We start from the raw sequence: 21513 nt of genomic DNA on the forward strand, positions 1-21513 counted from the left end.
AGAGGTTTTGCAAAACGAATATTTGTTTTTGTGCTAGATTTATTTTACTCCTTTTGCCTTTGTATGTATGCTTGGCAGATGCTTCACAAAGTCACATGAATGTTTGGTAGAGTATGTGTTGAAACAATGCCCCAAACAGAAAACATTTCACAGTCACATTCTCAGGGGTACAACATTAACTCACAGTGCCACTAAACTTGCAGTAAATAACTGGTTCCAAAGTCTTTCGGTGTCTTGTTAGAATGATATATATCAGATTATCTATGTAAATAATCTGTGTACTGTCAAATGCTTTCACAACTATACATACTTCACATTGCTGGCGAAGGCCCTCATCAGATTATAATAAAACAACCTAAGGTGTTGCTATCCTACTGTACAAGGCCAAAACCATAGCCGGCAAGCACCATCACTCAGACTCAAAACTATCTACATGTCTACAAACGCACAAATAACCAAAAATATCGTCTTACCTCGTTTATCTGTTCCAAAGTAAACGTACAGAATAACAAGAAGCATGGATCAGAGAGAGATATAGTACAGTATAAGTCAACAGTTTAGAAGTTCACTGGGCTACAATCTCATCTCCAAAAAAAGAAGTAGAAAGGGCATTAACCTGACACAGATTGATCATAGAAGAGACAGCATCGGAACACAACATACAAATGAATTGCTCCAGCCAAGAGAGAATGAGCTCCTACTGTCCTCGGGCTTTTAGGAATCGTGAGTGGACAGTTTGATGGCAGCAGAGTAGGGGGCAATCAGTAATTCTGTCTTTGGGCTTTTGACGGGAAAGTGGTGTCCGTGGTGTGTGCCGCATGGGCCCGCAACACTTTGATACATGATAGATCAGGCCAGGGGCTTCGTCCCAAACCCCTAGAACCTTCCACGAGCTGTTGCAGGTAGCTTCAGGGGGGCCACGTTATTTACTTATCCTGCTTTTTAGCATTGGGGGTAAAAAATATATAAAAAAATACATTCCAAAATTTGAATTAGTCATAAATGCCTTCTACACAGAGGTAAGCGAAGAAAAAAAAGAGAGTGAGCATGTGCAAAGGAAATAAGTCAAAGCGGGAGGAAGTGAGGAGAAAGCAAGGAAGGAGGAGGCAAAACCCAGCTGCTTTAACGGCCAGGGCACTGAGAGTTGAGAGAGGAGGGTGTGGTGGTGGTCATCAAGTAGAACTCTACCACCATGGCGCACTTCTGGGCTAGCCTAGCTTAGCCTTGTCTGGCCTAGTTTATACTGTCCGAACCTTTCCTTGTCTGGCCAGGCCTCATTTAGCCTAGCCTAGCCTAGTCTGCCTGACTGGCAGCTGAGGGACATGGAGAGAGACTGGAGCTGAGCCAAGCTCCAGCAGACGTTAGCTTAATGAGAGGATATGAGAGTGAGGCCCGGTGCGCCGCACAGAATCTTTGGTTTGGGTGTCAGTGAGAGGTGACGTGTCAGAGTACCGCTGGCCAGTGAGATGCAGAACGCCGCTCTGTGACAACGCTCTCCTCGAGGGGAGCCACAGTAGCAGCAAGCCAGGCGGTAGGAGAGTCATCAGAGCTGATTCAGATAAGGATGCGACACTCACACACACATCGCTCACACAGATGTTTTAAAAAATGTTGAAAGCTGTTTTATAGTCACAGTTAAGTGCGTGACTGCGAGGGGAGTTGGAATGTAGTTCCTGGGACAAAGTGGTTTGACACACGCATATACACACGACACAGAAATGTAGAGTTCAATCTCAACATGTAACAAAGAGAGCAACCAATGAGCGACATGACTAGCCACGCCATCAACAGACAGGGACAGGAAAGCGACATGTGAACTGTGGACGAATGACAGTTCACCTTATGACTACCCTTTTGTGGCGCCGAACCACCAACAAGACCCACCCACACACACACACACACACGTACAGACACACACACACACACACACGCTGGAAGCGACGGCGCAGCAGCAGCCATGGTACTCCTCACCTCGTACTCCTCCTTGAAGCCGTAGCCCTCGGCGCACTTCATCTGGGTGATGTGCTGGAGGAGGTCGGCCACGCGGATGGCCGGGTGGAGCTGCCCCGTCTGGTAAGGCACGTCCACGGCCTCCCTCTTCCTCAGGGAGTGGCTGTGAGACTGCACCAGGCTGCTGGTGTCACTGCCCATTGTCTGGCTCTCATCTGGAACGCATGTAGAGGGAGAGACCAGGGCCAGCAGGTCACTACACAGTAGCATGGAGTCCCCCCCCCCGGTTGTATTTGATTGATCAATATCATATCATATACTGTTAGGCTGCGATAGGCTGTCGTAAGGGTGACATAGCGCCTGTCATGTACTATATGATGATGGACAGTTCATGACAGTCTATTAGACATAGCTACTTGTGTGTCTGAGGTACCAGTGCTATGAGGCATGAGATGGTGATAATGAGTGCTGACGTTCATGCATCATAACCAGGTTATGCCTGTTCATATCACATTGTTATACCGTGACTGGCGTCACCCTAATCCATTTGTCTCAAATTATCCCACTGGAGGGGGGTCTGACATCGCCCCCCTCCTCCAGCTAAATGGTATGACCCAAAAGAGAGTGGTAACACAGCCGTCTGCAGCAATGTGTCTGTGATGAACGGTCACAACGCAACGTCATTCGATCCGGATGATGAGTGAGTGCGGCGGGGTGGTTCGGATCCATCCTTCTCAGTGTGGCGCATGGAGAACACGGGGTGAGAGACGGCCTACGTCAGGTGTGTCTGTGTGTCTGGCCCGCACTCTCCCTTGACATCCCCCTTTTAGCGCACTTCCAGTGTACTCGTTCCCAATGTGGGGGCCTTGTCAGGGGAAGAGACGCTATCGGGACTGAACAGAGATTGGAGATGCAGACTCATGGCGTAACCTGGCGTCACACTGTGAGGAACAGTACTGAGAATGCTCACACGCATCCAGGAATAGGTGGCAAAAAAAACGAAAAACATGTGCGCATGTCCATCGCGGTACGCTTCTAGACACTCAATTAGAGCGTATTCTGGGGGGTGGATTAAAATATGGAGTTCACTTTGAGTCATTCCCGCTGTGATCCCACCAGTGCCCTCCTGAGACCCAGATGCTGATGCTGTGAGGTGCCGGGGAGCACAGATGAGGATGCCCAGAAACATGGAGGAGGAGGAAGAGGAGGAGGAGGGTGTGAGGGCCGAGGTGAGTGTGTCCCAGCCTGCAGGCACCGTTCAAGCATCCCACATCTTGAATCGGTACCTCAAATGAAATCACAACTCATAACACCCCCCCCCCCCCCCAAAAAAAAAAAGAATAAATACGAGGACGAAAGCGGTGATAATGCATGAGGTGATGCTTGCGATGGGGGGGGGGGGGGGGGGCGGGGGGTAATGAACGTGGTCATGCTAAGCTAATGGCTTTGTGGTGGATACGGAAGGTGGTGAGATGCTAACATCATGTCCACATGCAATGTCAGAATGTCCATGTCAGAAGCAGCCTGGCGGGCACTGTCAGCCTGCCGTCTGAGTGGCAACACACCTCCTCCCCACAACCCAGGGCCCATTTGGGAACTTACCATTAATGGGCACTTTTTAAGCAGATACATAAGAGGTTAAGTATGTGAAGAGAGAGAAAGAGAGAGAGAGAGAGAGAGAGAGAGGAGGAGAGGAAGAGAGGGGATAAGCAACAATACAGCATGAGTACCTGTACAGTGAGTTTAGATCTAGGCTAGGCAAGATCACATGCCTTTTCTCTGGCACTGGCAAAGCCTATGCTGGGAATGTTTAGTGGATGGATCAAATTAAATGGGGCTATTACAACAGTGCAAGACAGGATTTACTGTAAAACAAAACAGGACAACTTTGAAGGGAGAAAAAAGGGAGAAACTTCACGACAGCAAATTTGGGAGCAGAACTGGTCATGGTTTATATATGCTTATGGCTTGAGAAATGATACATGTCCATTTCTGAATCTATTTAACAATTGAACAATCGAAGTTTTAAAGTGAGTCCAATTGATGCAAAATGAGACTGTTGTGAAATGAAAAACATATGTCGCTTGTTTTACTTATTGACGATCTTTAGACTCAACAATTACAGTATAGTAATACTATACTACTATAATATGCTAAAACACCACATCTGTAAACCTTTTGAGACGTTTAGATGTCATTCATCCTAGACTTTGCAGCAATTTGTGCATTGTATATTCCGTAGTGGATTGTATTATTGTTTACATTATCTCTGAGGTAAACTTTATGCCACGTTAATGGGGTGGTGCTTTACTGCATAGGGCGTCCTTGACTGGAGTTTAATTATTATAATTCTGGTGTCCCACATACTGTGGAAGCAATGTTTTCGAAAGAAGGTTGAGTAAAAAGTATAGAGTGATATAAATGGTGTGTACTCCAGGCTGCTTTGCACATTCGACAAAGACCAGTCATTATTAATGTGAAAACAAAATGTTTTTATTATTCTATTTTATCATGGAACAGGATGAATAAACACTGGCGAAACAAAAACAAAAACAAGTAGGTCACTAGCAGTTAGCCGGCAGGGGAGAAACATTAAAAAGAATAATAGAAAAGGTTGTTATTGGGAGGAAAGGGGGGGGGGGGGTAGTTAAATGTGTTGAAAGGATCAGGGGAGGGTGTTGGTGCTGGTGGTGGGGGGGCATATCTAATCGCATCTTTAAAATTTGCGGCCGAACATGTTCAGCTTTAAGCATGGGAGGTCTGTGTGTGCGAGAGAGAAAAGCAGTTGCTAGTATCTCTCCCTGTCAGCACGTGGTTGATCTACGTTGTTTCTCGGTGCAGACGGTATATTGTACTGTGGCTGGATCTGCAGTACAGTGGCCATGGCCATGGGGTGAGCTGCCACGCCCACCCCCCCCCCCCTCTAGTCACTCCCCCACATCCAGTCCACATGTCTGTCCATGCATATGAGAGGTCAAACACGTATGTGACATCACACGCACGACACGCAATGCGGATGGGATGGAGTGAAGCCAGCCTCAGCCCAGGGGAGCCCCACGCCTGGGGAGGAGGGGGGGGGGGGGGGGAAGTAGCAGGCAGGTATGGAGGTGAGAAAGCCATCTTCAGTGACAGAGCAAACCAAACCAACATGAGGAAAAAAAAACTGTCTTTGGTCTCACTATTCACTCCATGTGCTTAACGTTTACACGAATATATCCTATATATATGTGTGTGTATATGCACAGTGCAATTCTGCGGAGGGTGAGCGATAATAAAGTCAATAGCAGAAGAGGGTAAGTGGAAAAAGAATATTTGTCTCACCTAAGATAGCAGTGGGCACAAAGGGATCTGCTCATACAGCCCAAAGAGCAGAGGACAGAGGAAAGAGAATCACAGTAAATAAAAAGCAGTAAGATAAGGTTGGACCACAATAACAAACCAACAGCCCTGTAATGTGATTATAGAGAAAGTCCTACAGCGAGAGGAATGGGGTCCATTAAACCTCACACAAAAGAAGAAGAATATTCAGCTTGCCATTGGACCATTGGAACAGATATTCATGAAATGACTTAGTATGGGGTGGTGTGCAGTGTAGATAAAAGGCGACAGGAACTTTTGGAAGCACATACACATAAGTATAAGTTACGTAAGTACACATATAATCATATTTCTATTTCTGGTATTCTCGACTCACAAATATTGTCCATTGTGCTATCTGTGTGTGACTGCTGAGGTGAAGAGGAGGGGTTAGGGTGGTCGTTTACCTGGGTAGTAGGCGTTGGGGATGGATGTACTCAGAGTGTTGCTTTTAGTCAGGGTGAAGGATGAGGGCGAGGAGGCCGCTGGTGGAAACAAGAAATCTCATTAACAGTGTCTCTGTTAGGTTTGACAAGTTCTACACTAAAGCGAGATACAAGGGTCTGAACACCAGTTGATGACCCGATAAGGAGCAAGGCTTTGGGGTATTAGGAGATTCACAAACTGTTAACAATTGAATATCAGCCGCAGTCTGGTCGACTGCAGAAACAGGGGGGCACAGACAACAGAGCAGCTTTAATCTCTCAGTTTGGCTCAGATAAGACTGGGTCAAATCCAGGACATAGACTGAGCCCAACTGCCCAGATGAACACAAAGATGTCTGAGTAACCATGTTGTGGATTAGATTAGAGGGCTGGAAGGCAGCTGCCTGGTCAGACTACAAAGATAATTGAGGACACCTGATCTCTAACACACAAATAATCCTAATGGTCACAAATGGGGGGGGGGCGGGGGGGGGCATGTGAGACCAACACTTCAATTTGCCAGATTAGGGTTTCCCTTTAGTTTCCCCGAAGTGTGCAGTATACAGTATCACATGGTCAGTATACAGTATCACATGGTCAGTATACAGTATCACATGGTCAGTATACAGTATCACATGGTCTCGCGAGCAGGACCTGTGATGACTTACTTCTGCCGTTCAGGGTGAGGGCGCACTCGCTCCGGCCGTTCAGGGTGAGAGCGCACTCGCTCCTGGTGTTGAGGGTGTGGCTGTGGGTGTCCATGAAGGACAGGGCTTCGTCACAGTTGGTGCCCTGCTCTGTGTAGCTCTTGTCCATGGAGTTGACCATCACCGTCATCTCCTGGCGCGTGCTGCTCAGGGTCTCCTTGCGCTTCTTGGCCAGCTTCCTTCATGAGGAGACAAAGACAGAGCAAGGACACAATGACAGCGCCTGAAACAGATGTGTGAGGACCGTGGGCCAGCCGGTGCAGGTGTGCGCCGCATGACAGACAAAGAAAGAGCAAATGAAGCAGTCGATAAGTGGCGCTACGCTCGTTTTCTTTTGCGTCTGCCTTAAGTGATTGAATTCATCTTTTTTTTTTACTCCTTCTGCAATTGACCTTGCAGAGGCTTCCTATCCACAGGAAGGATTCCAGCTGCCGTTACGACATCCCTCTTCAAATGAATTTCCTCGGCACAAAAACCGCTGTCAAACAGCCAGAGTGAATGTGGTGGAGTACTGTAGCTACCGCTGCTGGTTGTTGCCGTACCTCGAGGGCGTGAAGGACTGCATTAAGAATGAACAACAGCAGTGTCCACAGAGCTTGCTCCACTTTGGAACCCACTGCGAGTCGCCGTCCACGGCTGTGAGCGGAGCCCTCTCTAGCGGACAACCCTGGGCTAATGACGCCCCCCCCTGCTGCTTTGTTTTCGCGAGTCTCCCCTGTTTATTCAATTTCGCCGCTGTCTCATGCCATATGGCGACATGCCCCTGCTGCCTTCAAACAGTCATTTGCTGTGAAGGCCCCGACGTGAGGCTAATAGTGGAACTGTTCTTCCTTGTCTGAGTGACAAAGTAGTGACATTTTCATCTGCTGGGCCCTTTTTGTCTTTAATCTGCAATTAGAGCGGAGAACAAAATGGCAATCTTGTCATTTTTTCTTCCTTTTCTAGTTTTATAACAGACTGAGAGAGGAGAGCAGTGTTTTCGACTGTGGCAGTATTAGGATGTGGCGAGTACAGCAGTCTAGGATCCGTTCTTGAGGAACCAATTTAAAAACACTCTTAATCCATCTTTAATACTGTATCAGTGTCTCACCCTATTTTTGGGGGGGCTAGTCAGACATTTCTGCAAAGCGCAGGATTTGGAGCTGATGTGGGATACTTGGTTGCCAGTATGCCAGCATGGGGATGTTTGCTAGGCACGGTAGGGTGTTTTATGAAGATTAATCGTCGTGCCATTTTCCTCTCATTTGTAAGAGGCGGGAGAGCAGTGATAGATTGCTATATTACCAAGAGACTATGATGTGCTGAGAGAGACAGTGCGAGCATGTGTGCAGTTTAAGTGTTTGTGTGTGTTGATGAATGTGACCATTCATCATAATCCTCAATAGTTAGCCCTCTAAGAGTCCTCTATTCACAGAAAACACTTCATCCGTCTATTTAGTCGCGCTACAATATCCCGTCTTTGCCCCACCACGTGTAGAACTGTGACAACCTATGAAGGAAAAGAGGTTGACTGGCTGATCAAGAGGAAGGTAAAGATATCACCAACCCTCCAGGGGGTTATATATGGTAACTCTGATTACAGCTTTAGCTTCAACACAAGGCAAACTGAGTGAAACAGTTCCGAGCGTACGTGTTGTCAGAGTGTCTGGGGGAGGTAAGGCTGCCAGAACATCTGAAACAGAACTTCAAAACCTCGCGCTCAGCATGGTGGCGGCTGAACATCAACCTGGGGACACGAGGACAAAGAAGCGTTCATTAGGACGATTCACACGCAGAGAATGGCGTGTTTTTGTGTGTCTGTCTGCTGTGCCTTGCGTGTCAAATGACTTGCTGACACCAAAAGAATGCACTAAAAGCTTTGATTAGGCCGGTGGGATTTTACATAAAATTCCTCTATCTGTCCATTCATCCATCCACCTATCCATACCATTCCATCCATCCACCAATGTGCAGGAATGTGCAACTTAGCTCAACTTGTTTTTCAACAGGTTTGACTCGCGCCCCCCCCCCCCCCCCCCACGGGAGTTCAACAGGACAGTCTGGGTCTCCTTCCACTGCCACCCCAACCAAGACTTCTGCTGCCCCAATCCACACCTCAGCTGTACCCCCCCGCCCCTCTCCATGACCCCCTCTGCTACTGAAGACAATCCAGAAGGCCCCCCCTGCTCCCCGAGTTCCACAAGACACAACCTCATGACTGACACCTCCCCCCACAGGCTGTCCCTAACACCAGAGGACCTCGTCACCACCCCCTCCCACTCCACCAGCTCAGTCATCACATCCAGCCAGGTGAGACGAGAGCCGTCTAAGCTCCCAATCAACAAAGCACTGGGTCCAGGCGAGGACGTGCTGGCCTGGATTACACACAACCTCACCAGCAGGCCACAGGATTTCCGATGTGTTGAATATTTGTCCATTACAGTTTTTGTAATCCTCAATATCTCCATATTTCTTTCGAATACTGTAATGCAAAAATAATGTTTTATTTGATCTTATTTTTTCCATCTATCCATCAATCCTTGTTCTATCCATTCATCCACTTCCGAACCCAGATTCTTATGGCATCAGGCCACAGGGAATGACAGTGTGAGCTCCATTTGGTCGTGCGCAATGAAATTGCTATAATGCGCTGACCATCATGTTCCAAAATCAAGAGCAACCTTGAACACAGTGTTCATTTCTGTAGTTACTTATCTGTCATAGGAGGGCAATGAATTGTCAGATAGAAGTTGTAGAGAGAGAGGGACGACGATTAAGACGGTCTCTTTTCTACTGCTCAGCCATACAACGTGAACAAAGTGGTTGGCCATCTGATCATCATATAGTAAGTAAAAAACTAAACCAGTTTATGGTTCCATTGCCCCCCCCCCTCCCACCCCCTCATCCGAATGCAGGCCCCATCACAGCAACACATGTGCATTGCTTGTTCCAATTAATGTGATTCTTGCTCCACGTTCAGGCAGCCTTGTAAGGTTTAATGAAGGTGTTTGTGCACTCAGCACATTCCGTTAAATGCTGTGGGTTTAGCGAGGCCCGGCACTCGCCGAGCTCTGACACTGGGTGGAGCGGAGACTGCCATGACGGTTGTGATTTATTATCTGGGATGAGACAGGAGGAGACAGGCTGGGGGGGGGGGGGGGGGGGATTGTGCGGGGGTGATGCCCACGCAGCAGAGAAAAAACGGCAGACAACTTCTTCCCTCCCTTCTCTGTTCTCCTGCAGAAGTCTTTCCGGAACTTTTCATCCATCTTAGCTAGCTGTTTTATTTTTTATTTTTTTATTATGTTGAACTCAAGCAGAAATTCCAACTTTGAGCCATGGCGAACCTATTTACTCTCCTCCTTGCTCCTTCTCTGTCTCCAATATGCCCTTAGAGGGTAAATTCTAATGGTGTGCATTGACAGGTTTAGTAATAAGAGTCTGACATACAGTACAGTATGTCCTTGGTATTGATGACATGACAACACAGCCAGTACTCCTAGGCTCCTAGCAACACCAGGATATCTCACAACTGAGCTCTCACTGTTCCTGAATCCTCCCGACACTGGGCAAGTGTCAATCAATCATTCCCCTATTCACATCCAGGCTGAGAGCTACACAGAGTTTGCCTGTCTTTGTGTATCCACAGGAAATACATAGATTAAAGATCACGTATGACTCCCGCAGGGAGCAGGGAGAACAGTGCGTGACTGACAAGTCAGTCAGAGAGTGATGAGCGTCTATCTGATGAAAAGATCTCACTCGATCATTAAGATCGTCATGGGAACAGACCGAGCCCAAGCCCGACCCTGCCACATGGCCAACGGTGCCACATCTAACTGCAGCAGTTCAACGCCCGTCTGATTCAAGAACTGAGCTCACATATTTACTCACACATGCAACTGCATCCCTGATCACTGTGGACTGATGTGAGTGAACTCAGAGCTCTACCCCTGGCAGTCTACCTAAACCTCATATTCTGGCAGCCCATAATAGGCTGCACAGCCTTAAATGTGTTTGATGAATACATAAAAGCATTAATGGGCTCCATCCATCATCGATGGGCCTGATCCTGTCAACAAGGTTCTCATAAATACCGTTAGCTACAAAGGCTTCACCACCTTATCAGCAGCAGCGCTGTAAAAAAAAAAAAAAAAAAAAGTACAATATGTTATCATCAACAACTCCCCCCCCCCCCCCCCCCCACACACACACACACACACACACACTTCCACCGTATGTTCACATGTAAAGATCATAGGCTGACGCTGGCCCGCTTCATCATTTACTCTTCAGATTCAGACTGCCAGGCTCTGGCATGCTCTGACTGACATTCTGTGCATTATTATTTCAAGGTGTCTTTCTCAGGGGTCTACTTTGAAGTGTGCCTGGTTCCCTTGTAGTCCCTGATCTCACTCATCTAAAGACAGATTAACTGCTGTAGCATCCGTCACAGAGACTACAAGCCCCAGCATGGGGAGGACTAAGCCTCTTTCCTGTACTGTACCAAGGCACATGTTCAGGATCTCAGAGAAATTGAACAATGGTATTTAATGGTGATTTAGATTCTTATTTTATAATGCTCAGACAAATAAACAGTGGTGGTGAATGGGTTTCTGTTTGGTGTGATGGGGATGTGGAAGCCTTGTCAGGTCAGGCAGGACAGCCGGTCAGACTCCACCACCACCACCACCACAACCATGGAAGGCAGATCTCACATGCAATATAGCCGCACCATGCGTGTGATGATAGGGGAGCGAGAGCCTGAAAGGTCATGTGGCTTGACGAGAGAAGGAGCGGATGGAGGGATGAGGATGTGAGGGAGTGGATGGCACAGGGCTGTGCTCAGCGCAGGAGAAAGTTACTCTTTTATCACATGCTTTTGCCTCTGGATAGGTAATGGCATCGTTTCATGCCTTGTTTTTTAAAATGCAAATACTTTAAAGGGCTTTTCTCTCAGTATGCTGATTGCTTTAGTTTTTGGAAATCAAATATAATATAATATGGAATTTCTGGCAATGATATGTATTTCAAAATCTTACTCTGAAAACCCAGAGAGAAAATGATTGGAGGCAACATGAAATTCCACACTGAATAAAAACGCACAAACAACTATATCTATAGATTTTTTTTAAATCCACAAGACGTTTTGAAGCCAAACTAACATGAACACATTTTAGTGTATCATTTGGTAAACAGAAAACAATTTCAAATTCAAATGGATATAAATTCTGTCACAGAATATGCATTATACAGTAGTCTCTGACTGCTGCTAATGCTGTGGTGGAACCCTAGATGGCCTGTCTAGCTGCAGCGTCCGTCCTTAAGAAGTCGTGCAGAAGTTTGAGAGGTGACATCAATGTCATTATCATGTGGAAATGTATTAGTTGTAGGGCCTTCCATCTCTGGTAACAGAGATTAAAGACCCCTTGCTAATAGCTGCAGGCAGGAGGATGACATGGTTCTTCTCATGCATGGAACACTCAATGCGTGGCTGAGAAGCATGGCACTAACATTACACAAAGTGGTTACTTACAGGTAGTAAGTGTAGGAGTGATAGGTTCTTCTGCCGAGTGGGGTGGTGGTAGAATATAAGCAGTGGAGGGGGGGAAATGGAATGAAAGGAAAGAAAAAGTAAAAAATATATTAATGTTTTGAAAAAGGAGTAAAATGAACAAAACTAGATATGGTGGCATACGTGGAAGGTAACTAGTGATCGTGAGGGCTGGTGATGACTTGGAGTCATGTCATGCTTGAGCCTCTGTTCACACACTGTTGTTTCGTAGCATCAGGTATTATCTTTCTGCCTGTGTCTATAAATATAAGGCAATTAATGTTTGTGACCTGTAGGGGTGATTGTAAATGAGAATTTAGGGAGTCTAAACACACTTCCAATGCTTTCTCTGTAACTGTTAATCAGAACATTTACACCCAATGAAATCATAGCCCACTCTCACTTGATTAAATCAAATTGAAAACAATTCAATTTACTAAACCAGTGTCTGCATAATAATTTCCCAACACTGTTCAAGAAAAGAAATTTCCAGGGTTGGCACAAAAAATTATAAATGTTATATTACTGGAAAAATAAATATTGAATGAGTTAAGTCGTACTGATTGTATTACGAAGCAACTGCACCTTCCCACACAACCTCTTCGACCTTAACTTAATATTCCAATAATCTTGCGAAAGGAACAGCCGAATGGAAACTACAAGTAATGAAAGTTTTATTGAAAAGTGGGCTCTATGGAGTTATCAAGGCATTTTCCCTTCAGCTGCCCTTCTCGTCCTCAGTGGAAATACAGTACCGAATCAAGCAACCCAGAGCCAACCAAACTAATCTTGAGCAAACCTAAAGAAACTGACTTGGTATTATTTCAGGCCTCCGTGTTTACAAAAGAGGTTTGATATTTGCTGAGCTTTAGCTCCTCAGATTGCCAGGAGGCGTACGGAGGCCTTGCTCCGGTATGTGGTCTGGATCTAATGTAAACCTTGCCTACAGCTATGTGGTCATAGCCATCTCCCTTGGAACCTGTATCTCTCACAGTTCCCTTCTTATCTCCCGTCTTCCTCTACTAAAATAGGCCTAAAAAATATCCTCCTTATTCCAATGTCATTCCAATGTCGTTTGCTCGAGGTTGTCGTGGAGGGGCATTCATTTTTCATGCTACGCTGTGTCTCATAGCTGTAAACAGCTTTAATAGTGGGGGTACAACATAATCAAATGAATTATTTAGTATTGCACTGACTATGCAGCCTATTGAGAGGGAAGTTACAAAATAGAGAAACAACAGATTTTCCTTACGCAAACAGTCCCAATAACAATAACACGTGTTTCAACATTTCAGCGACATTCCAATGAACTTCAGTCTAACGGTGGGACTACAGTACTTGTTCATGCATCCAGCTGTAACACGTAGGTGTGAATAACAAGGGCTTACCTTTTCTTCATGAGGAGTACCACCCCTAAGAAGATGATGACAAAGAGGAGGATGCCAGCGATGACCCCGGCGATCTTGACCGTGTGGTCGGTCTGTTTCTCTGGTTCCACCGCGTCAGGCTTGTGGGTGGCTGCTCCTGTGTGACCCACGCAGTCAACGGAGCAAACAGCAGTCAAGGCACAAGGTTATCACAGACAAGTAAAGTACAGTACACCTATCCTCCCCTAGCCTCTCACACACACAGACACACGTTCTGTCTATATCCTGTCTGTTCTGCACCAAATTTGCTCATTGACTATATTGAATGTTTTGGGGGAGACTGATTAGGGTTGACTGTCAATATTGTGACAGGCTGAATTACTATGGGGGTAGAGCAGGTTATGACCACCATTAGTTGTCTGTGTTATTGAATGGAAAAGGATCTCCAATACACAACAAGGTAAATGAAAAATACCCAGACAGAGTGCTGACCTTGTCATGCACAGCCCCCAACCAGGGTCGGCCTACTTTCAGCAAGTGACTGTCCTCTCAGAGAGGCAACACTCCAGTATCATACACAGTGGACTTTACATTAGCAAGCTGTGGACTGTTCAAAGTGCTGAGGGAGATAAGCAGGCCACGTCTTTACCCTTGGCTAATCACGCCAGAGTCAAATGTGTGTTGGGCTGTGGAAACACCGTGAGTGTGGGGGGGGGAGGAGGTGAGGCGCTTGTGATAATACCCTCAGAGATAAAACACCCAGAAATAACCAAAACATTAAGTATCAGCTCAGGGGAAAGATAGCCGGAACGCTGAGGAAAGCTGCTTGTTTTAACAACGCTCGCTCCCTCCCTCCCTCTCTCTCCCGTTTGCGATAAGCAGCACTCTAAGCAGCGGGACGTTTCCAGCATCTCAACTGCCCACCTGAAAAATACATTACTCCCTGTCAGCGATGGGTAAATTTAGAATGACAAATTGTTATGTCACACAAATCTGCTTGACTAGATCTATTCTCTTCACTTGTGCCTCTGTCTCCCCATCAAACAGTGGATATCCATCCAGGCAGGCAGAGACGTAGTGTCCCCAGCTCGGACACGCTGTATCAGCCAGCAGGGCTCTGTTTAGATAGCTGTGTTAAACTCACACTGGCGGAATTGAACAATGCTTTAGGAGCTTACCCACAACAGGCACATTGGATTCCCTCTGCGGAATGATTCCTAGTTTGGATGGGGCGCTTGGAAAGAAATCCTACAGCAATTGAGAATTCTCATATGTTTGCTGGAACCGACAAGACCCATATGGCCTCTCCATTTCCAAGTAGACATATGGACAGTGGGATGCGTGCTCGAGCAGATCCAAGGATATCTTTTGAAATATGCCATTTCTAACGAGTGTTTCTACATCTATGATGAACACTCAAAAAATGCTATTTGGTGTTTGTATTGTTACATCCATAAGATCAAACACTTTATCTCCAGGAAATAATGAGAAATATTCATGAAAGGGACTAATCTCCTGCAGTAAATCTTCAACTTCAACATATTCAGTCCGACCTCAAACAAGCTTTCATGTCCAAAGCTCGGAAGGTGCATTATAATCGTCGAGTGTGCACTCACCAGTTTATTAACGCTATAAAACGCACACAGCAAACGACACACCCATTCACATGCAAACGCACCGAATGTCCCTTTAAGGAAAGTGAGTGATGCCCCTGGTGCCTAGACAATAGCTCGTCCAAGGCAGAGTAATGTGAGTGGGCTGAGAGGGAACAGGGAGAGTGTGCGAGGGGATAAGGGTCTGACCTGTTAGTTGGTTGTCACCAGCCGCAGGTGCGATACGGACGTAGGGAGTGGTGAGCTGTGTCACCAGTATGGCGGCTGAGTGAAGTCAGTGGGTCCAGAAGAGCATGCAGCAGAGACCGGACACAAAGAACCAGAGCGAGAGAAAGACAGAGAGAAACAGAGAGAGAGAGAGACAGAATGAGAGTCCACACTGAAGCGTAACACGGCCACACAGATGTTGCCCCCAGTCACCATGCAATACTGAGGCATTATTAGAGAGCTTATCAGGCTGGCCTGGCTTGGTGGCAGAGCAACCATGTGAAGCCATCTATTGGATGACTTTTGCTATTTACAATTCAACTAAGTCTTCTGAAGGTGGTGTTTTTACTTTAGGTATTGCTATGTAGTTCATGTAACCTTGCTGTAAAGTATTGTACAGACAGGTTTCTGTCTGTTCAGTTTGGTTTGATACACAATTACTGTCATTAGAATCCATAAACCCAATCAGTGCCCAGACTCAGTACTTCATCCAGGCACTGTGGAAGATGGAGATATGTTCCATAGGAACGTTCCATTGGAAATCTATGGCGGGCCAGCATGTGAGTTCATACAGGGCAGTGTGATGATGAGCGGAGCAGAGAGAGTGTGACTGGGACTCTCCCAGGTCTTATCAATCCTGCTCTTGATCAATAGTGCTTCATTTAGGATGCTTCACCTTAATGTCCGGAGCATGACAGGCTAGGAGGAATAACTAAGTGGCCATGAGGGCTGCTCCGGCACGTGGTCCCTGTCTCCTGAGACAGAGCCCAACACTGCCCTCCTCTGCCTGAGGACAGGCTGCCCTGTTCCTCCCTCTAGTGAGGGGGCCCGCGTTCAAAACACGTTCATGCGCTGTTAGTTCCCAAAAGACGACGTTAGATACAGCTGTGTTGTTTCAGCGGTGTCAGCTAACGTCCCCGGCAGACCACTCAGACGGAGGGGAGAGCTGCCTAGCGGGAGCTCACCTTTGGTGGCGACTCGGACACAGTCGATTTTGGTCTCCTGTGTAACAAGACAGAAAGGGGGAGACAGCATGAGCGAGAGAGAGAGAGACAGAGAGAGAGTGGGAGTGAGAGAAAGATAATTAGTGCTAGTATGGTGCACACACACACACACTCACAAAAACAGGAGAATCCATGGCTGAACAGGTTAAGGCCCGGGCTTACATACTGTAACCTATCATCAGAGGGACTCATGGACTGTGACACAAAGTTGGCTGGTGGATTGATAGAAGCTGTACCACAGATAAGTGGTCTTCAACAAATAAAATGCCCAGCTCTGGCTGCACGATCTACAGTAAGTCACTGTGGAGACACAAGAACACTGGCAGTGACACTAGAGAACACAACTGGCTACTCTCTGCAGAAGGCCTCCAGAACAACATCATGCATTAGCACCGCCTCCAATTCAATAATGGTGAGCTGGAGTCCTGGCAGCAACCCTGGGCATTCTAATCCCTCGAGTACAAGTTACTTGGCGGAAACTTTGCTATCCGCGGTGACCTCATGAAGGGCTGGTGCAAGGACAGCAGTGCAGCTTAAGAAGAAAGCGAAAATACATGAGTGTGGTGTCCCTGTTTACTGTACACCATGGCCCAGACGGTAGAATATATTAAGAGGGACTATTGAAGGCCGTCTGACACAACAAAGAAGAGAAAGTACAAAGAATTATATGGTTATACAATTTATATGTATCATTTGTATGCGTGTACGTGCATGTGTGTTTATGGAACACAAACACACTGTAATAGCTTGGGTGCATTCAAATATGTCATATGTGATCACATCATTGAATAGCAAACCCAAATAGTGTGTTTCATTAGGACTGGTTCACAATTGGATTGGTTCACTAAGTGCTCATTTCTTTTGAAATGTACAAAACAAATGACGAGCGCATCAATTAGGCTGTCCGTTCAAACCTGAAAACATACATTGACAATAGCTGCTTAATGGCTCACTAGTGGCAGGACCTCTGTTCATCAAAACATGAGATTTCAAACAGACAAACAAATGAACTACACTGAAGCACACTTTTAAAGAGCACAAGGTTGAGACTCTTCATGGACAGATGGCTGTCTTTCATATTGTAGCGTTCGTGCAATACTGTTGCACCATGGAGATGCCGGACTTCGATTCACCCTGAAAAGTTTACTTTGGTCTAGAGGAGAAAACACTTTAATTGTATTCCGTCCTTTCTCACACATTGTTTTCACTCCTTTTAAGACGTGCTCAAGTTATTAATGGGGGCCTGTTTACGGCTATTCTCATTCCAGACCACAGTGAAAGTGCTCTTCAAGTCACCATTGAACCGTCTCTGGGAGAAAGGGCCAGGGCGAGTGCCACTTGATGACAGAGGCTGAACCCTGAATGATCGGTGAGCCTGTTATTGTTGCCTGCCTCCCACACTTCCCCGCGACCGGGTCGGCCTTGTATCTTAAACGGACTTGATCAAAGGCATGTCGGGCGTTTGGTGTAAAGCTGCATTGGAAAAGGCAAGCAAGCAGGCTCAGTATTGCAGGGGCGGGGGGGAGGGGGAGTCAAGTCATGGAGGCTGTGTTCCCAGCACAGCCGTGCAGCAGTCCATTAGGGTGCAGACAGGCCCGCTGGAGCCACGACCACAGCACCGCCACGTCCATTAGTGTGTGTGTGAGTGTGTGTATTTGTGCAGTAGAGGGCACGAGTCACAAGTTTGGCCACGGAAAGTTCTTTGGCATCCCACCTCAGCCTGCCAGTTTAACGGCAACATCATATTAAGCAATGTTTGAGTGATGCACTCAGAAGCAAATGTAAAAACGCCCCTGCAGAGTAAATGCATTTCAACCGGTGCTTCATGTACAAAAAAAAGCAAACGTCTCATAATATAAAATTTACAACTAACGCTTGTTCTACGACTAAAACGAGTCTCCAGAAGCACCCACCCCATTGGCTGTGCTGACAGCCTGGTAGTAGATGCTGTAGCTCTTCTGGGGTAGCAGAGGGGCGTTCCAGTAGCCACTGTAGGTCTTGTTGTCTCCCACGGTAAAGGGCTGGGGCCCGTGGATGCCACTGGCAGGGAACTGGGCGGTGAAGTAGTACTGGGAGTTGAGCAGCGTGGCGTTCTGGAAGTGGATGGGCACCGGGTAGCAGCGCAGGATCTCAGCTGTGCCCCGGGCTCGTCTGGGCCGCTCCTCCTCCACCACCACCTGGTAGGCACTGCACACACACACGGCATACACAAACAGCATACACACACAGCATACTTACACAGGGGCCACAGAGAGGGGGCGAGAGGGTACTCACACATACATGTATGATTCAAAAGAAAGTTGATCTAACGGAACCCTAAACCGCTGGCCGACTCACTGAGAACTGAACCGAGCCTAAAGGAATAAGTCGCACTTGTCGTTTGCTTTTCTCATCAAGCTAAGTCATGGGGCCTTTTGAACATGATTCGTTGTATGAAAGGGATTTGACGGCCCAAAGGCCGTGTTGGAAACACAAAGCCAGGTGCTGAGGGGGAGCGGGGGAGCCTTTCCCTGCCCGGCTGTCTCGCCTCCTCGCCAGACGAATAAGCAGATCACAGCACAGGGCTCCACTCTTATCTCCTCCTTTATTATTCCAAGTCGCAAAAGGTCAACACCTCTTTTCATTTCCTCTGTCTGAGTCCTACTTGGAGTCCAATCACAAGCTCGGCCTTTCTGACAGAGATGAGTCTGTCTCTGACTGTCCACCGTGGTGGTGGGAGAGAGGGCCTCTCTCACTGACAGCATTATTAGTATTCACCTCACATCCGCCTGCTAAATCTATTGAGTTACCAACTGACAGGGAGGCTGTTTGGAGCAGACGTGGAGAATTACTAGCCTTGATTGGAGGCTTGTCTTACATTCATTTACCAAAGGTACCTTCCAAAATACAATAAACATCTTCCAGCAGCAACTTCACAGTGGAGCCACCTCTGAGTCACATCTGACTGATTGAGAGTTGAGGCGTGACTATTCCGTCTACCTGTGTGCCCCGCACAGTACACCTCTCATCAAGGGAAGGAGACCCAATTAAATCGGCTTGTTTAGAAAATGTTAATTAGTCGTGTTTGAATTACATAGAAACAGATTGCAGCGTTGAGATTAATCTTCGCGCTCTTTAAAATAATTAGACATCCAAAGTTAATTTCCATTCTACTCTCCTTAACACACTGTGCTTAAATACACATTAAGGTTTGTTGATATATAAGGCGGATTTACAGATTTACAGAGCTAGAAACGAATGCTGGAACATGAATTATATTTCCTTTTGATCAGATGACTGCCATGAGCTTGCGACATGCAACGACCCAACCATGAAGATGAATGTTGACTAATGTTAATCTGACCTTTGGATTTGCTAATCTGCAATAAATCCTGGGTTTGTATGAGGCCATATGAAAAGGTTATCGGAGAAAGGAAAGTGCAGGATGTATAAATATAGTTAATTAAATTACATAAGTCTGCATTAGCAGGACTGCCTCCGCTGGCCTTTCTCCCCAACTCTCATTATTAAAACAGAAAGTCTCAAATCTAGGCAGAGGACTCAGCAACAGTCTCCAATAGTCGAAAGCCCCCTCCCAACAGATCCATTGTTTCATATGGTTGGAGGACGGTGATTAAATGTCTCCTATGTATGGTACAGTATGTGCTCTTTAGCCCATAGTTTATCACTGGATGCTTGTCAAGTCATTATAGAATCCCCCGCACTGGATCTCTTAGTGGGTGTGTCTCAGTTCCACAGAGCTTCCCTATGTGGTGATGACATCGGAAGTGATGAAATATTTAATCCTACTGAGAGTCTGCAGGAAAGATTAGACCTTAATTACTGTTCCCTATCCAGACCGAGGGTCAAGGGTCAAAAGGAGTCAGTACGCATGGGCCACTTAAGTAGCGACAGAAATGAAAGATGTGTCGTGAATAGGAATTTGAATCCATTTCATAGGGCCGGTGTGAGATCCAGTAGGGTAGCTTCAACTGAAGCTCCAAAAGCTTGTTGAATCATGAGTTCTGTGGGAGGACTTTTGAACTCCCCTACGGTCATTTGGTCTTGTCCAAATGCTTCAGCCTTGATGCATGTTGTTAATCAGATTGTGTTGCCAGAGAACTTTCCATCAATCAGAGTTTGCTTAAATGAGAACAAAAGATGCCTCCCCCATAGAAGCTCCTTATGATGTGATGATGTGGCTGTGGCATGACCTAATGACAGAAACAGAATGAATAGTTTGGCTTTTCTTTCCTCAGGCTAGATTGTGAGTGCCGAAGGCTATGAGGCTCCAAGGCTGAGGCACACTTGTAATGTAGAAATCACTCATCTTTTCACACAAATATTCAATGCAGTGTCGTCCAAATTCAGCCATGCAGAATGTTTTGTTTCATTGAAAATTTGTTTTGAAAAACTTTTAATGATTCGTGCCGAATGACTTCAGTGTTTGGTGTGCAAAGTGGTTGGAAGATGGAAGTTTTGAGTTACAATCTTCACCTTTAGTTTTGGTACAGTGCAATTTGGGCTGACAATAGCTGTAGCTAATTAAGGCTATCTTGATTCGGTATGATAATTCTTGTGTAATTACTGCTGTCATGTTAATGTCCTTTTGAGCAGCTGACACCTTGTCACCACATGCTGAGATCACAATTCACATTATGAGTCACTTTGACAGACCCAAGTCATTTAGTCATATGCTTGATTTAGCATGACATTAATGAAAAACGAATAAACAAACAAAAACAAAAAGATTATGAGGAAAGGGAAGAAAAAGGAAAGCAAGAACTCAAACTCCACAGCTGATCTGATACTATGCCTACACGCTGTACGTCGAGTGAAGACATTTAGAAATGGCAATTTCTTAAGACATCCACTACAAATATGAAATCTCCTAGCACTTCATTGGAAGCTACACTTGTTATACTGAGGCCATCTATAACAGTGTTTCTAGGCACAGTTTAATGCCGGACAAGAATTTCTTTTCATAGACTGCTGATAGTAGCCACAGTCTTCTCGGATCAATCTTTCGAGAAGCTGCTTTCAGACCCTAACCTTCCACAACTGTGCCCCGTGGTGAAGAACCCCAGGGTTGACACCAAAACTCCCTCTGAATCACATAATTGCAGATAATGCAAGGTGGCTGCAGTCCCACATCATCTCTCCCCCAGAGCAAAACAAAATGGGGGAAGGGGGAAGATAGAGAAATCGAGAGAAAGTAGTCTCAGAAGAATGGAATAAGCTGTTAAAAGTGGTCCGCCATTGGGGCTGGCAGGGTGGACCTGTATTCCTGCAGCATTACTGCAACCTGAGCTGACACCAATTAGGCCTCCTCCAGACCGACTGCCCGATAGATTTCAGCCCCGCCGCCATG

The 21513-nt window shown here is 46.3% G+C and overlaps 1 protein-coding gene across 1 annotated transcript in view; it reads right to left on the reverse strand.

Annotated features, from left to right (window-relative positions):
• LOC146271613 (receptor-type tyrosine-protein phosphatase mu) overlaps window positions 1–21513 on the reverse strand; it is a 101142-nt gene that overhangs the window by 19957 nt on the left and 59672 nt on the right. Inside the window, exons 12-19 of the mRNA XM_084707486.1 lie at window positions 18077–18350; window positions 16125–16161; window positions 13361–13496; window positions 11955–11984; window positions 6401–6618; window positions 5715–5792; window positions 5272–5298; window positions 1972–2165 (exon numbers count right to left, since the gene is read on the reverse strand). Of these exons, the coding sequence (XP_084563612.1) occupies window positions 1972–2165; window positions 5272–5298; window positions 5715–5792; window positions 6401–6618; window positions 11955–11984; window positions 13361–13496; window positions 16125–16161; window positions 18077–18350 (994 nt within the window). The remainder of the gene's footprint in view (window positions 1–1971; window positions 2166–5271; window positions 5299–5714; window positions 5793–6400; window positions 6619–11954; window positions 11985–13360; window positions 13497–16124; window positions 16162–18076; window positions 18351–21513) is intronic.

Source organism: Hypomesus nipponensis, chromosome 10, assembly GCF_054491055.1.
Source record: "Hypomesus nipponensis isolate SF chromosome 10, ASM5449105v1, whole genome shotgun sequence".
NCBI classification, from domain to species: Eukaryota; Metazoa; Chordata; class Actinopteri; order Osmeriformes; family Osmeridae; genus Hypomesus; species Hypomesus nipponensis.